Source organism: Apostichopus japonicus, chromosome 20 (assembly GCF_037975245.1).
Source record: "Apostichopus japonicus isolate 1M-3 chromosome 20, ASM3797524v1, whole genome shotgun sequence".
NCBI lineage: Eukaryota > Metazoa > Echinodermata > Holothuroidea > Aspidochirotida > Stichopodidae > Apostichopus > Apostichopus japonicus.
Genome location: NC_092580.1, coordinates 34,749,594 through 34,767,762, shown reverse-complemented (window position 1 = coordinate 34,767,762; position 18,169 = coordinate 34,749,594). Strand labels below are relative to the sequence as shown.

Sequence of the window (18,169 nt, the reverse complement as noted above, 5' to 3'; positions counted from 1 at the left end):
GTGTTATTTCACACGTACCTCATGTGCTATGTCATCGACTCCCTTTCGTTGCTGTTGCTGCTGCCTGTGTTGCTGAGGGCTGGCTGTCTGTTGATGAGGTGGCTCTGATCTCTGTTGTAAGACTTTTTGCTGCTCAATCCTAATCAATGAATTGATAGTTGAGAAGATTAAAATCTGAAGTGTTGAGACTCTTCTTGTTTTTATGCATTATATCATCCAAAAAGATGAGCTCTTTGTAGAAAGAATGGTCTTTAAAACTTTGCAAAAGGCTGCAATCACTGTTTTACTTAAAGTCTAATGAACAATTATCCCAGAAAGCTGAGAAAGTCCTTTTGTCTTCTGTTAGCAAAATAGAAATGTGTCAAGACAACCAAGGACTGGCATCCAAGTCTTTGTGTATGTGTCTGTTTGTCTCAGCTGTGCCCAACTCTCCAGATATTTCACCCATACCCACAAATGTTTGTTACAATCTTTTTACTTTTCTTCTGTTTGCTTTCTCCTCGTACATACCCTTTTCTCTCCTAGCATCCACCATACAAGTATCACTACTGTGTTTCAGTAAACCAAGCACCCAGAAATAGTTTCTTGTGGACATGTGAAAATATTTGAATTGAATTAAGTTGAATATCTGAGTATTATTGACTTGATAAAGATGATTTAAGGGTAATGTCAATGTTTTCTCTCTTGTTAACATTATTCTACATAAAAGCTGCTATGACTGCCATTCTGGGCCTCAGATCTGATTTCTGGATCACCTTTGATGCCAAGTGATCAAGATACTTTCAACTTAAATCAAATTGATTACACCTTACCTGACTCTTGACTCCAATTCAGTCACCTTCCTTTGAAGGTTTTCCAGTTCCTCTTCTAACCTTTGCCCTTTCTCACATTCTTGCTTAAACAATGCCTATGACAAGGAAAGTGTGTGACAAACATGAAAGAATACAGATAGATATATTCAGGTGTGGAAGCATACAACTCTGAGCTGATCCTTCATTAGACAATCATTTATAAGATGTTATACCATAACACATCATTCAATATTCTACATTATTCATTGTTATTGTCCAATCATGCTCACTAATGTAAGACTATATCCTAGTCAAACACACATCACCTTCTGGCCTTCATCCATTGGCCTCCACAGTGGTCAGAATAAGATGAAATCTCTTCAGAGAGAGGATAATATTCTCACCTTACATCTCTGTAGTTCTGTCTCTAGCGTCTCCTTCTTTATCGTCATTTCCGACTTTGAGCTTTTCACTGAGGCCAGTTCAGACTGTCAAGATCAAAATGGCCACAATATCAGAATTATTCTTACAGTAAGAACTATGCAACTGAAGCAGTGAGGTAATTATCAGCCGTGTTTATTTACCTTTATACATGCAGGACAACTGATGCAGTGAGGTAATTATCAGCCGTGTTTATTTACCTTTATTTATGCAGGACAACTGAAGCAGTGGGGTAATTATCAGTCATGTTTACTTACCTTTATACATGCAGGACAACTGCAGCAGTGAGGTAATTATCAGTCATGTTTACTTACCTTTATACATGCAGGACAACTGATGCAGTCGTGAGGTAATTATCAGTCACGTTCACTTACCTTTATACATGCAGGACAACTGCAGCAGTGAGGTAATTATCAGTCATGTTTACTTACCTTTATACATGTAGGACAACTGAAGCAGTGAGGTAATTATCAGTCATGTTTACTTACCTTTATACATGCAGGACAACTGATGCAGTGAGGTAATTATCAGCTGTGTTTATTTACCTTTATACATGCAGGACAACTGAAGCAGTGAGGTAATTATCAGTCATGTTTACTTACCTTTATACATGCAGGACAACTGCAGCAGTGAGGTAATTATCAGTCACGTTTACTTACCTTTATACATGCAGGACAACTGAAGCAGTGAGGTAATTATCAGTCATGTTTACTTACCTTTATACATGCAGGACAACTGAAGCAGTGAGGTAATTACCAGCCATGTTTACTTACCTTTATACATGCAGGACAACTGATGCAGTGAGGTAATTATCAGTCATGTTTACTTGCCTTTATACATGCAGGACAACTGATGCAGTGAGGTAATTATCAGCCGTGTTTATTTACCTTTATTCATGCAGGACAACTGAAGCAGTGGGGTAATTATCAGTCATGTTTACTTACCTTTATACATGCAGGACAACTGCAGCAGTGAGGTAATTATCAGTCATGTTTACTTACCTTTATACATGCAGGACAACTGATGCAGTCGTGAGGTAATTATCAGTCACGTTCACTTACCTTTATACATGCAGGACAACTGCAGCAGTGAGGTAATTATCAGTCATGTTTACTTACCTTTATACATGTAGGACAACTGAAGCAGTGAGGTAATTATCAGTCATGTTTACTTACCTTTATACATGCAGGACAACTGATGCAGTGAGGTAATTATCAGCTGTGTTTATTTACCTTTATACATGCAGGACAACTGAAGCAGTGAGGTAATTATCAGTCATGTTTACTTACCTTTATACATGCAGGACAACTGCAGCAGTGAGGTAATTATCAGTCATGTTAACTTACCTTTATACATGCAGGACAACTGAAGCAGTGAGGTAATTATCAGTCATGTTTACTTACCTTTAGCTCAGTAAGAGATTCCTCCAGTTTATTCCTCAGGTCAGCAGCAAAGTTTTGTTGTGTCTTGTCCATCAAATCTCTTGACGAAGTCTAAAATAACAAGAAATCTGAATTTGTGACTTGACTGATTATGAACTAAAATTGTGACATTTTTCACCCAAATTGCTGGAGAAATAATGTTTGGGAATACTAATCAACCTCACCTATCTCTTCAAAACAACTGAACTTTTTTATACCATGTTTTCTTTCAATTGATATACTCCTGGTATGTTTAACATACCCCTTAACAATTACCTGTACTACTCTGTGATTGGTGATGAAAGCTTCATCACAGGAGCCTATGAATATGCAGATAACCACCGATAAATCAAGAATCGTGCTTGGTGTTTATCATAGTACTGTGGCCAATTAGTGAATTTGTTTTAAAAACTTTCTAACAGATTACAATACAAAATAATACAATCAAACTTAATGCAATGCAATGTAATACAACACAATATATTTCAATAATTCATTTGTATAAAACATTGAAAATGTCTACATACTCTAATGATATGTCTGCAGTGAATAAACACAATCAGTTCTTGATCATACTGTACCTGTTCATCTAAGTAATTGTTGACTTGCGCAAGTCTTTCATTCAGGTGTACTTTGGTCTGCAGAAAAAAACATATCTTACTTAATATAATTGGCTTTAAAATAAACAGAGTACAATGTGAATGGATGAAATGTTATTAAGAGAGCTTAAAACTAACAACATAGGCAAAATGGTCTTTAACTGATCAAAGCTGTGACACATCACACCTTTTATTACTTGAAATCAAATACTTCATTTTAACCTCCATGACAGGAATGCCCTAATGTGTTAACTTCAAGTACAGTGAATACCTCACACAGACCTCATTTACACTCAGAATACCTCACACAGACCTCAATTATACAGTGAATAACTCACAGACTTCATATGATACAGAATACCTCACACAGACATCAATTATACAGAGTATCTCACACAGACCTCAATTACACACTGAATACCTCACATAGACTTTAATTCTGCAAAACAACTCACACAGACTCGATTGTACTGGATACCTCACACAGATCTCAATTGTATAAATACACTGAATACCTCATGTAAGTTTGTTTGAGCAGCAAACTTTTTGGATCAAACTAAATTTCCTGCTTCTTTAAATATACAAATCACACATTCAAAATATAACCAGACCTGAATCTTACCTGTAGATCTAAATTATTCTTGTACAACTCCAGTTCTTTTTTCTCAATATAATTCTCGTGCATATTTTTCTACACAGGAAATGAAGAGAGATGAAAGAATGATGACATTGTGTCCAGGAATGTTCCCTACATCAGATAGTTCCATATGTCTTACATATCTTGCCATGGTTAATCACATGATACACTTTTGTCCATTTCAATATTTCAACCACAAATGTAGTACAACTACTATAGTAGGACAAAGGGCAGTAATATATCAAATACCTCAAGTTTTGAAATACTTCTTTAATAGAGTTTTAGTATTCACCTGCATATATGGTAAAAGAAGACATAACGGTCCCTCATGTGGGTCAGATCCAAAACCTCTGCCAATGTTATGGACGGAATTCACAGAGATAAAGTCCCATCAAAAATAGTGTGAGAGTTAGTATTTGGTAAGGTATGCATGGTTGATCTAAGTTGGGATACCTCTACCATATAACGGAAAAAAATTAATTGGGTAGTGCAATATTAGTCTGTATATGCAAATTAGGTGTTCGTTATGGACGGAATCAGAAAAATGATCGATATCCACCAACCTTCATAGTGGGTCAAAACTCTGTGAAGTGTTCAGGATTTCAAAGTATCAGGTACTTTTCATCACAGGCCTGGTACCTTAGCTTTATCATACTCCCACTCATAATCTTCAATGTACCTCTATTAACCCACTACCCCAAACCAAAATTCTGTGTTATGGACGGAATGTACAACGTTATGGACGGAAGGTTTTGTCCTGATTTAGGATCAACTCTTGAATTGTGAAGTGTGTGTTATAAGTTAATACTTATGGCCAATATGTGTAATAATATCAAATAAAATTGCATTTATTATAAGAAGGGAAAGAGCTAGTCCTGAAATAGGAATTGTTATGGACGGAATGTTATGGACGGAAAGTATTGAATTAGCCTGAAATGAATTGCTACAGCACATGAAAAGTTTCACTCTTGCTGAAGGTACTCATCAGGTGGCTTTCAGCACTATAAGCAGAGGCTGTCAGTACTTTTCCCATTTGTTTTTTTCACTTTTGTGGCTTCACCTCCTTCAAACAATGCCAATGCAATCAAAGTTTCACCAGTCTGCAAAGCTTGTATGAAAGAAAACAACACATGCAAATAAAACTGTGGACATGGGAGGCCTGTATGGTTGAACAGTCATGAAAATTTGAAATAGACTTTTCAATCTCAACAAAATACATCGATTCATATTTGTCAAAATTTTTCGTCACCATCACGGCTCACAATCTGTTTGAAACTTGTCCCTAATATATTCAACCACCTTTGTTGCAATTCCCACTTTGCTACTTGAAATTAGGAGGACAGGCTGTTCTAGTTTCCCCATGATCATTCCTAGTGGGATATTTGTCTCAGGTGATGGCCAGAAGAAAGTATTGGTAGGGCCCTTAGGGTGTAGGAAGGAGACATAGACATCATTACTGTCAACTGATATTTGGTCCACCTTTTCCAACCACCAGTCTCCTTCATACACAAAAACCATGTTGCATAAGGATGACAACTTGGATTTATAAGGGTCATTCCGTTTCAAATCAAGAATGGCTGTTGCTGCACCCTCTCCAAAAATTCCCAAATTTTTTGTATGATTGGACCATCATGAAATAAGCATATTCTGAAAATTTCAGTTGCATTGCTTTCCAATTGGCCGATTTATCACACTTTGAAATTCCGCAATTTGTCGCCACCATGGCATTTTCTTGACTTTTGAGGTCTCATTTCTCAGCAATTAACCATTCTACTACCTTTCTATTACAGATGCCTATAGAGTCTATCCCATAGAATAGGAAAATAAAAAATTAGGCTACAAAAATATTGTCTTGTGGAGTTAGGTCCACTTAAAAGTGTCAAAATATACGATTTTTGTACTTTTCACTAAAAAATGTGCTATTTTTAGTGATGAATTGCTCCTAAACCATTGCTTCAGGGTACTTGATTCTTTCAGAGGTTATTATGTCTGGTACAAACATTACAAAATAATGATTACAATGCTTTCCTATGATATGTTTGCAAGTTGTGCAACTCTAAAGTTGCTATTTCATGCTGCGATTCAGCATGAGGTAGGAGTTTTGATGCCAATTTTTTACCAAAGTAACCATGTTAGAGCTGTCATGGTTTTATACTTCAACTATAAGTATAAAGTTCTTACCCCTAAGCAAATTTCAGGGTTCTAGCTGTTCTCAATAATAATTTAAGAAGTTGTTAAGCTGCTCCGATGTACAAAAGAGGTCGTCTTTGACGGCCAATAACTCAAAATGCGTAATGTTGAAAAAATCTGATAATTTTTCCTGGAAGAGATATAGTACCACCCTGTTTGTACAAAAAATTTCAGGAGGGTGTTTTGCCTTATTTTGAAATGACAAATCCTCAAAGTTTGGGATTTTTACAGAAATTTCTTCTTTTCTTTTTTTTTTTTAAATTAGGGAAAACATCACCTGAAAGCCTAGAAAAATACTGTAATGTACATGTAAAAAAAGGTTTTCCATCCTAAATAACATTCATTCACATTTGATGTCTTTGATTTAACTTAATAAAAAACATTCGCATAGTTTTTCCAAAGAAAGTAATTTCCATCCATAACATTCACATTCCGTCCATAACGTTTTCCTAATTCCATCCATAACACTGATGTTTCATTGAACCCCAGCTTATCAATATGCAAGAATCTGGTAATTTTTCACTTCATCCTTAATGGCATTGATATCCTTCAGAAGATTGCATGCAAATTTTATCACTGAAGTGAACTTTAAAATTGCCAGGAGATTAATGACATCAGGTAGCGTTATGGACGGAATTAATGATTTTCTTCTCGATTAGCATCTTAATTAGGGATGCCCTACTTAATTTTTCCAAAAACTATTTTGGAGAGATCAGTACCATAAACAATTATTCAGGTGCAGATTCCTGTGAATTCCATCATTCCTTGCAGTTCAGTGGCACAAATTGCTGTTTCCGTCCATAACGCTGGTTTAAGTGCATTGTTGATATAATTAAGCAGTACTCGTTAACAAAGAAACATACAAATTTAATTTTTTAGCCAAGCAAGCTTAAATTGTTCTTCTTTTGGACAAAACTATCAAAATTGATAACTATGATCATCTAAATTTTAGCCCTGAGGTTGACAGGTTTTGGATCTGACCCATGTCAACCTTCCATACTATCCTTATACTTGTAAAACACTTGAAGCAGTTTTGCAGTCTAAATATTCAGGGCCAAAACCGATCAGCTTAATATAAAATAATATTAATAAGGTAAACACGGTATTGAACATTCTCCATTAATTAAGTAAACACAGTATTAAAGTTTCTACATTAATTAAGTAAACACAGTATTAAATTTTCTACATTAATTAGGTAAACACAGTATTAAAGTTTTTCTATTAATTAGGTAAACACAGTATTAAAGTTTCTCTATTAATTAGGTCAACACAGGGTTAAAGTTTCTCTATCAATAAGGTAAGAGCAGTATTTAACTTACTTTTGTTTGGGCTAACTCATTTTCTAGATTCTTATTTGCTTTCATCAAATCACTTTTCTTCTACAGGAAAGAAAGGAGAACAAATTGTTATTAAATTCATTATACTACACAACATACCTGTACAGGTTAAGTATAATATACAACATACCTGTACAGGTTAAGTATAATATACAACATACCTGTACAGGTTAAGTATAATATACAACATACCTGTACAGGTTAAGTATAATATACAACATACCTGTACAGGTTAAGTATAATATACAACATACCTGTACAGGTTAAGTATAATATACAACATACCTGTACAGGTTAAGTATAATATACAACATACCTGTACAGGTTAAGTATAATATACAACATACCTGTACAGGTTAAGTATAGTATACCACATACCTGTACAGGTTAAGTATACTATACAACATTCCTGTACAGGTTAATTACAATATACAACATACCTGTACAGGTTAAGTATAGTATACCACATACCTGTACAGGTTAAGTATACTATACAACATTCTTGTACAGGTTAAGTATAATATACAACATACCTGTACAGGTTAAGTATAATATACAACATACCTGTACAGGTTAAGTATAATATACAACATACCTGTACAGGTTAAGTATAATATACAACATACCTGTACAGGTTAAGTATAATATACAACATACCTGTACAGGTTAAGTATAATATACAACATACCTGTACAGGTTAAGTATAATATACAACATACCTGTACAGGTTAAGTATAATATACAACATACCTGTACAGGTTAAGTATAATAAACAACATACCTGTACAGGTTAAGTATAATATACAACATACCTGTACAGGTTAAGTATAATATACAACATACCTGTACAGGTTAAGTATAATATACAACATACCTGTACAGGTTAAGTATAATAAACAACATACCTGTACAGGTTAAGTATAATATACAACATACCTGTACAGGTTAAGTATAATATACAACATACCTGTACAGGTTAAGTATAATATACAACATACCTGTACAGGTTAAGTATAATATACAACATACCTGTACAGGTTAAGTATAATATACAACATACCTGTACAGGTTAAGTATAATATACAACATACCTGTACAGGTTAAGTATAATATACAACATACCTGTACAGGCTGTAGTAAATTCAATATTACTCTCATTACATAGCTGTTGTGTTCACACACATAAGTAACTCGTTGAATTGCAGTAATTTTATGAAAATGTTTCCACACTAGATTTGCTCAATTTCTGATTGCAATTTACCGTAAAGGTATCAGAAGGTACCTAGAATTAATTTCCACTTGAAGGAGTTCAAGTACCTTAAAACCTAACCATTGCCAATCATGACAATTATAATGTCTGTAGAAGTAAACACAAAGTGTGCAAGAAATACAATTGAGAAGAAGGAACATATCTTGAGGAAGGTCAGTTCCTGTGGTGAAATGGATGCAATAAGATAGCAAAACAATTTGCTCATGTATTCATGGGGGGAGGGGCTTTTGGTGTGGGGAGAGGCTATGGTGGGGGAGAGGCTGGGGTGTTGGGAGACATTCTAACATAAACAAAACAACCTGGATGAAGAACAACTTTTACTGTTATGTTTGATTGGCAAGAAGCAAAGTATTTTAATTTACCATTACAATGAAAAAGTTCACAATAAAATCTGTTGACTGATGAAGGAAGATCCTGAATGTTAACATTTCTTCTATCAATATCTCAAAAGTGTGAAGAAAGTACACATAAAAGGAGGTTGTTCACAATATTTCCCACTTTCATTAGTCATATATATATTTCCTTTGAAAGTTTCTTTAATTCAGTCCACTTACCTTCTGTAATGACTGCAGGGATGCCAATTCTGAAGATAAAAAAAAGGTAAATGTTGAACATATCAAACAATAAATGTGGTTAGGAAAACACTGTTTGCAGGAATTTGTGCCCTAAATTGTTTTCACATGATTTATCTCAGCAAGGCAATGTATGTCATGAATCATAACAATAAAAATAACCAACTAACCTCAAGACACAATGGTACAAAACCTCATCTGAACTGAGCATTCTTACATAGTAGCATTCTTACCTAGCTGTGCTGTAGCATTCTTACCTAGCTGTGCTGAAGCATTCTTACCTAGCTGTACTGTAGCATTCTTACCTAGCTGTGCTGTAGCATTCTTACCTAGCTGTGCTGTAGCATTCTTACCTAGCTGTGCTGAAGCATTCTTACCTAGCTGTGCTGTAGCATTCTTACCTAGCTGTGCTGAAGCATTCTCACCTAGCTGTGCTGTAGCATTCTTACCTAGCTGTGTTGAAACATTCTTACCTAGCTGTGCTGTAACATTCTTACCTAGCTGTGCTGTAACATTCTTACCTAGCTGTGCTGTAGCATTCTTACCTAGCTGTTCTGTAGCATTCTTACCTAGCTGTGCTGTAGCATTCTTACATAGCTGTGATGTAGCATTCTTACCTAGCTGTGCTGTAGCATTCTTACTTAGCTGTGCTGTTGCATTCTTACCTAGCTGTGCTGTAGCATTCTTACCTAGCTGTGCTGAAGCATTCTTACCTAGCTGTGCTGTAGCATTCTTACCTAGCTGTGCTGAAGCATTCTTACCTAGCTGTGCTGTAGCATTCTTACCTAGCTGTGCTGTAGCATTCTCACCTGGCTGTGCTGTAGCATTCTTACCTAACTGTGTGGGAGCATTCTTACCTAGCTGTGCTGTAGCATTCTTACCTAGCTGTGCTGTAACATTCTTACCTAGCTGTGCTGAAGCATTCTTACCTAGCTGTGCTGAAACATTCTTACCTAGCTGTGCTGTAACATTCTTACCTAGCTGTGCTGTAGCATTCTTACCTTGCTGTGCTGTAGCATTCTTACCTAGCTGTGCCATAGCATTCTTACCTAGCTGTTCTGTAGTATTCTTACCTAGCTGTGCTGTAGCATTCTTACCTAGCTGTGCTGAAACATTCTTACCTAGCTGTGCTGTAACATTCTTACCTAGCTGTGCTGTAGCATTCTTACCTAGCTGTGCTGTAGCATTCTTACCTAGCTGTGTTGAAGCATTCTTACCTAGCTGTGCTGTGACATTCTTACCTAGCTGTGCTGAAACATTCTTACCTAGCTGTGCTGAAACATTCTTACCTAGCTGTGCTGTAGCATTCCTGCCTAGCTGTGCTGTAGCATTCTTACCTAGCTGTGCTGAAGCATTCTTAGATAGCTGTGCTGTAGCATTCTTACCTAGCTGTGCTGTAGCATTCTTACCTAGCTGTGCTGAAGCATTCTTACCTAGCTGTGTTGTAGCATTCTTACCTAGCTGTGCTGAAACATTCTTACCTAGCTGTGCTGTAGCATTCCTACCTAGCTGTGCTGTAGCATTCTTACCTAGATGTGCTGAAGCATTCTTACCTAGCTGTGCTGAAACATTCTTACCTAGCTGTGCTGTAGCATTCTTACCTAACTGTGTTGTAGCATTCTTACCTAGCTGTGTTGAAGCATTCTTAGATAGCTGTGCTGTAACATTCTTACCTAGCTGTGCTGTAGCATTCTCACCTAGCTGTGCTGTAGCATTCTTACCTAGCTGTGCTGAAACATCCTTACATAGCTGTGCTGAAGCATTCTTACCTAGCTGTGCTGTAGCATTCTTACCTAGCTGTAGCATTCTTACCTAGCTGTGCCGAAACATTCTTACCTAGCTGTGCTGTAGCATTCTCACCTAGCTGTGCCATAGCATTCTTACCTAGCTGTTCTGTAGTATTCTTACCTAGCTGTGCTGTAGCATTCTTACCTAGCTGTGCTGAAACATTCTTACCTAGCTGTGCTGTAACATTCTTACCTAGCTGTGCTGTAGCATTCTTACCTAGCTGTGCTGTAGCATTCTTACCTAGCTGTGTTGAAGCATTCTTACCTAGCTGTGCTGTGACATTCTTACCTAGCTGTGCTGTAGCATTCTTACCTAGCTGTGCTGTAGCATTCTTACCTAGCTGTGCTGAAACATTCTTACCTAGCTGTGCTGTAACATTCTTACCTAGCTGTGCTGTAGCATTCTTACCTAGCTGTGCTGTAGCATTCTTACCTAGCTGTGCTGTGACATTCTTACCTAGCTGTGCTGTAGCATTCTTACCTAGCTGTGCTGTAGCATTCTTACCTAGCTGTGCTGTAGCATTCTTACCTAGCTGTGCTGAAGCATTCTTCTTCTCTAGTTTCTGTCTGGCTGTCATCTCTGATTCCAGTTTCTCATTGCAATTCTCCAACTATAGAGATACAATTATAATGACAAACATATTAACACACCACAGACACAGACAAAAAATACCAAAAACCTGGGTGTCAGTTTCCATACCTTTTCCTACAAAATCAAACTTAAACAATCTTTCACAAACCATTGTTTAGCATAGTAATATATTAAAGATAAATCCTGGTGTTTGCTCCAGCTACTAAAGTGGTTATCTGAACAAAATAGGGATTATGGTTAGGGTTAGGATGTAAAGAAACAGGTTACCAAATGTTTGTTGGAATGTGCAGAATGTATTACCTGCTTTCTTTGTGTTGCTAAGGCAGCTTCAAAGTTAAATCTTTCTCTCTCAAATTCTGTTTGCAAAGTTTGTATCTTGGCCTCGGGAACCTCCAACTCCTGTATAGATATAATAAAGAAAGTAAATCTGATTAGTCACTGTTAGTAGCAGTCATGCTACAAAACATAACAGGCATTGTATGTATATAAACTGTACTAATTGCACCATATCAACAAACTATGATGTTTCACCTCACCGATTTATGCATTTCTTATGTGCACAGGCTATGCTTGTTACATGCAAGACTTACAGGTAAGCTAAATAGTTCTGTAAGTGTTAACAACATCAAATAATGTTAGACACTTTGTAAGGTATGGCTTATCCCATACTACAAACTTTTAATCATTTCTAAACTAATTTAAGGCTATGCAAAGGCTATGCTTGTTACATGCAATACTTACAGGAAGGCTAAATAGTTCTGTAAGTGTTTACAACATCAAATAATGTTAGACACTTTGTATGGTTTATCCCATACTACAAACCTTTAATCGTCTCTTGGCTAATTTAAGTTTTGATTTCAAGAGCAGAACTGTTTGACTCAGTTGATGGTTTCTATGGAGAGGAAAACAAAGACACGTTAGCATGATGAAGTCTGTGATAAGTAGATCAGATATAGTCATCTCCAGGTCTTAGTACTTTCCTGAAAGTTTAAATCCTACAGGATTATTGAAGACAGGCAATTATTTTAGATGGAATAATGACCCTATATAATCTATTATTCCAATTTCCAAGTGATTTGAGCATTTTATTCCAAGGTAGAATTTAACTATAATTCCAAGGTAGATTTAAACTCCAAAACATGAGATGAAAAAAATGCATTGAGGCTTTGATGACACAATTGAATCTGAGGTAGTGATGGGAAGAATGCATGGTTAGCATTGCTTAGCAATCAGTGGCCTTACAGCAGCTGCTTACATTCACTTTGAGGAATAGTTTTCGCACTTCATGAATGATATTTATCATGATGAAGTATACTAGGTGTTAGGATCACCTTAACTCCTTATCTATCTCCAATCCTTCTACTCTATTGTACGTAACACAGAATTTAAAGTGGCAGGGTTTGCTGATAACCATCAGATTTACAAACAATTCCCTTTTCAAAGTCAATTTTCTGTCTGCATGTCTGATATTTTGTCTTTCCTTCATGCTTTCGAGGGTTGGATGTGTCACTTCTTTCTTAAACTAAACCCTGAAAAACCGAAGTTATGTTCCTTGGTTGGGTGGGGATCCATGGTGTTAATGCTACTGCATTCACTTCGGTAATTGCACCTTAGTGCTCTAATTGATCATAACCTCTCTTTAAATCAACAGGTTAAAATCACCATTTCCACTTGTTTCAGGATAATGTTATATTTCAAAGGTTAAGACTTTTCTTCCTGGTGATCTAATGAAAACTAATAACTTCACTTTTATTAATCAAATTTGAAATGTGCAACTCTCTGTACTACGGTATCTATGCTAGTCTCATTATAAAACTCCAATCTCCACAGAATAGAGCTGCCAGAGATATTTTCACTGTGGAAGATGGGATGATATTTCTACCATCTTTATAGAGTTGCACTGGAACCCTGTGAAAGATCATAGTTACTTTCAAATCTTACTGTTTGTACGTAAATGTGTTCACAATGCTGCTTCTGATTACCTTAAGAACCTTATTATTGTTTCTGTGCCTGGCTACCCTGTTACGTTTTGTACCATACTGTAGGTATGAACCAAATTTGGCACTGGAGTATTTGCCTCTTGTGGGCTGAAGCTTTGGGACTCTGTTCATATCACTATTTGCATGATTGATAACATTGATAGAGTCAAAGGTCATCCAAAGCACATGTTCTTTTCTAATTGGGTTGAATTTTATATTTATTTTTAAGGTTATTATGTAAGTTTTTCTCTTGTTTGTATATTTACTTGTTTCTCACCAACCCACCTGTACATATCTATGTTGTCTGGGCACAGACAAAAGGTGTGCTAATCAAATATCTATCTAACACTGAAGCTCAAGTTCTTTTCAAGTAATGCAAAACACAAAATTCTTTGAGAAATCTGATACAATTTATTTTTAGAGAAAAGCTTGTTGACTGTGATAAGCTTTAAGACAAGAGCATCAATGATGCAGTATCTCAATACTGGAAGTTTTAATTTTGATTCCTAATTTCAAATCTTTGCTCTGTCTCTACAATTATCAATATCAATCATGGTACAACAAATATATAACTTGCATTTTTGCTACTTTGCCACGAATAGTCTCTGCAGGTTACACTTTATCCTGCTAGTCTTGCCTTTAGCGCTCATTGCCTGTTAGTCGAAAGAACGACGTTGCAAGGTTTAGTAATGTCATAGAATATTTAAGAACTTGTTTTTCATGTGGTATCCTTCATCTTAGGTCAGTCTCTGTTGGACTTTTTGGTCATATAGTTTGATGTCAATGACAACAGCCAAATTAGAAGAGGCGAACAACTCGACCATATTCTTGATGCCTGCCTTGAGAGCTAGGCCTATTGACCTACTGTATGTTAATGTAGACTGTAGTGGTGACTACCATCAAAACTGTGTCCACTTCTAGATATCAAAACAACCCACGTTTTTCCATCTCAATTTTTCGGACATGAAGATTTCATGGATTTATGACTTGGAAAAAATAATGTAAAAGAAGATTACAAGTTTTTGTATGCAAGTGATGGGTGGCCTCCTCTTCCCCTAATAGCCACCTCAGTTCCTCTTCATTTTGTTATTTTATTTTAATTCTTTGTACATTTGATGTCAAACATTACAGGTTCAAAAGAAAGCTAAACATACTTCTTATAACCTTATACATCTTAGGCCTATATCCTTATAAATAAAACATAACCTTATACAATTTTTATTGTCTTATCAAAGTTGTGATGCTATGGCCGGCTCCTCTTTTATACGTACCCATCAAACAAACTTACCCTGGTCCTTCCTAGGAAAAGCTGTCTGAACACCAGTACAATGCTAATGTGGCTATCACTGAAAGCCTAATAGGCCTAGTGGCCTATATATATATTTTTTTTTTTTTTTAAATTGCACTAGGCCTACAGTAAATAGCCTTCAGAAATACAAGAATGTGTATACGTAATTATACAAAATACATGAAGGGCAATCAAACAAACTTATCATGGCCTTTGCTCTGAAAAGCTACCTGAACACCATTATAGTGTTCAACCTATTATGCATAACAGAAAATACCGATTACTGATTATTTTTTCATAATCGTACCGATTCCGATTATTTGAAAATGAGAAAATATCCCGTTTATACGAAATCGGCAATAAAGTTTGACAGAAACAATTATTGTTGTGATTTTCCCCAGTTTCCTTTTGCTTCGTTGTTATACAAGGCTCTAAGGTACCATTTTGTATGTACCAAATTACCTCTGGAGTTTCTCGGAAAGAAATTTTTTTTTTTAAATTTCCAAAATACGGAGATATGACATCCTACCTAGTCAGCACTGTGCTAAGCGAATGGCCTAACCACCTCGACGTAAATGTCACCTGTTAATGGCTTGAAATGGGCTACGAATAGTTACTCAAAATATCCATCTCAAAAAGTATCTCAGACAAACCATCCATCTGCAATCTTTACCAAAGTGTAAATTTTAATGACATATTGCCTTCATTCCGACAATATTTTGTACTTATTTTCAGTATTATACCGTTTATGAACAAATAGAAATGTTACGAACTTGAAGTTAAACATACCTATTCGTTACCTATATAACTCCATTCAGGTTCAATTAGAATGTGTAAGCTTAGGCCAATCAAACTGAAAAGCAAATTGTACCATCGTAAATTGTTTAAAATTACTCTAAAATGTAATACCAGATTGATGTAAAGAAATAATAACAACTAGAAACTACTCCAATATAAAATATAACATTCCCTCTATAAGACATATCACTTACATTACCTTCCAAACAAATGCCGATTTCCAGCAAATTGAAAGTTGTAAACTAAGCTACGCAATTTTTTTTTTTTTTTTTTTTTTGCAAACCGATGGTTAGGCTACATTTCCTATTGACTTAGTGTGGTTGTTAGGCTAACATGTGGTCGAAGATTGCAGTTTCCGTGGATATTTTTAGTTTTCATTTGCGACACAACTAGAGCGAATAAACAGATGTCAAGTTTAGATTTCCATGCAGTTGATTTAGTGTGAAGTAAGGCTACTATGTGGTCGGAGATTTGTGAGGATTTTAGGTTATTTTCGCTGGTACTGCAGGCCGTAATTTACCACGGGAAGTTCCCGGTGATTGTGCGCGACCCTCTCGCACTGCTTCAAATTTTGATGCGGGGTGAGAAAACTGTTTGCGCGATTCGCGATGCAACTGCAATTCCTAGCTAAAGCAAACGCATGTCACAATTAATTTTACACAGACACCTGATATAAAGAGGGCGATTTTTTTATATTTCATTTTTCTTTTTCGCACTCGTAATTGTGCTTTAGGAGGGCTTTTTAGCACTTGCGAGGGCGAATCGCCCGTTGCCCCCGCTTATTTCCTACCCTGTCCAGCACATTCCTGAATTCGCGAAATTGCTATTGCTGCTATGCTTACTGTGCCAAGAAATATGCAGCCAATAACCACGAAGGAAGCAAAATCGGCGACCCTGGCAGCCTAATTTGATGAAAGTATACACTGTGAAAGATGTATATAGGGGGTGCCTCTTTTTAATATTTCGTAGTAAAAGAACAAACCTAATTCATCAGTTGATATTTTCAACTTCCATATGTTTTTGAATAATGATATTTTCACCTTCCATATGTTTTTGAATAATCGGTATGACATAACTGGTATTCCACGTAATTTTTACCGATACCGATTATGTACCGATTATGCAATATTCGTACCGATTCCGATTAGGTTAATCGGTTGAACACTACACCAGTACTATCCTTAAATGGATGTTACGTAGAATTCAGCAGTACAGAATGTAATTAGCATGCAATACACTAACACCTCGCGTACCTAACTACAGAACAGAAAATTGTTCGCGAGGGTAGCCATTTTCGTATATCTAACATGTAGCTGTTATGAGTCATAGCCAATCTGCTACAAAACAGACTTGGGGGCGGGGCTTAATCATCAAAAACGGACCTTTTTACTAAAAGTAGGGGCGGCAGCTCAGTGTTGTTTTAAGAAAGAAAAATCATTTAAACATCAAATAAAGCAAATAAAAGCCATTAAATGTCATATACATGTAGTAAAATTCTTATTAATACCTACCTGTAAACAACAAATGGAAGTTTAAAATTTTAATAAAATATATAATACATAGGACCCTATCTTAGACGATACCACTGTTGAAAGACAGTTCTATTCTATTCTCTTTCATAAAACATAAGATTTGGAGCGTGTGCAAAACAGGTGTGACAAAGTGTGTTTTCAGTCCAAATTGGCCCGATTTGGACATAAATCGGTGAAAAAGTCACAGAATGAGATACAATTCTGGAATAAAAAATAGTAACTTTTGTTGGTCTATATGATATATTCTTGCTCTGGAAATTCCAGAGAAAAAGAACTTTGTTTGAAGACGCTGAAAAATTTTTAAGAGAAGAGAAAGTCCCACTTACTGTTACAATATCTCTATACATGTAATGTATTGAGATAAAAAATCACAACAAAATTAAATTAAGGCCAAAACCTGCTTTAATGAGACTGACCACTAGCCTTGTTTTACATTGCCATTGCACATCTAACCTTCTTTTACAGTGCTATTGCACATCTAACCTTCTTTTACAGTGCTATTGCACAACAAGCCTTGTTTTACAGTGCCATTGCACAACTAGCCTTGTTTTACAGTGCTATTGCACATCTAACCTTGTTTACATTGCCATTGCACATCTAACCTTGTTTTACAGTGCTATTGCACAACTACCCTTGTTTTACAGTGCTATTGCACAACTACCCTTGTTTTACAGTGCCATTGCACAACTAGCCTTGTTTTACATTACCCTCAACTGATGCTCTTTAACAATATGTTTACCTTTCTTTTTCACTTTCTAGCTTTCCATCTAGTTGTTTCTTTACTTCCAACGCTCTAACAGTTTTCCGTTTCTCCTGTAAATGTGGCAAGAAGCAATAAGAGACATAACAAGACAATAGAGGGAGACATTCAAGATGAAGACATACCTGAAATAAAGGAGAATTGTCTTCATCCATGGATATCATTACATGTTTAC

At 36.0% G+C, this 18,169-nt stretch overlaps 1 protein-coding gene across 4 annotated transcripts in view; it reads right to left on the bottom strand.

Annotated features, from left to right (window-relative positions):
* The window catches only part of LOC139961232 (uncharacterized), a 64,821-nt gene that overhangs the window by 4,189 nt on the left and 42,463 nt on the right, over positions 1–18,169 (bottom strand). For all 4 annotated transcript variants that reach the window (XM_071960302.1, XM_071960304.1, XM_071960303.1 and 1 more), the window contains 12 exons: positions 17,974–18,047; positions 12,460–12,529; positions 11,938–12,036; positions 11,575–11,656; positions 9,241–9,269; positions 7,399–7,458; positions 3,875–3,943; positions 3,235–3,291; positions 2,636–2,725; positions 1,196–1,279; positions 813–907; positions 19–139 (listed from right to left, as the gene is read on the bottom strand). In XM_071960302.1, coding sequence (XP_071816403.1) covers positions 19–139; positions 813–907; positions 1,196–1,279; positions 2,636–2,725; positions 3,235–3,291; positions 3,875–3,943; positions 7,399–7,458; positions 9,241–9,269; positions 11,575–11,656; positions 11,938–12,036; positions 12,460–12,529; positions 17,974–18,047 — 930 coding nt within the window. The remainder of the gene's footprint in view (positions 1–18; positions 140–812; positions 908–1,195; positions 1,280–2,635; positions 2,726–3,234; positions 3,292–3,874; positions 3,944–7,398; positions 7,459–9,240; positions 9,270–11,574; positions 11,657–11,937; positions 12,037–12,459; positions 12,530–17,973; positions 18,048–18,169) is intronic.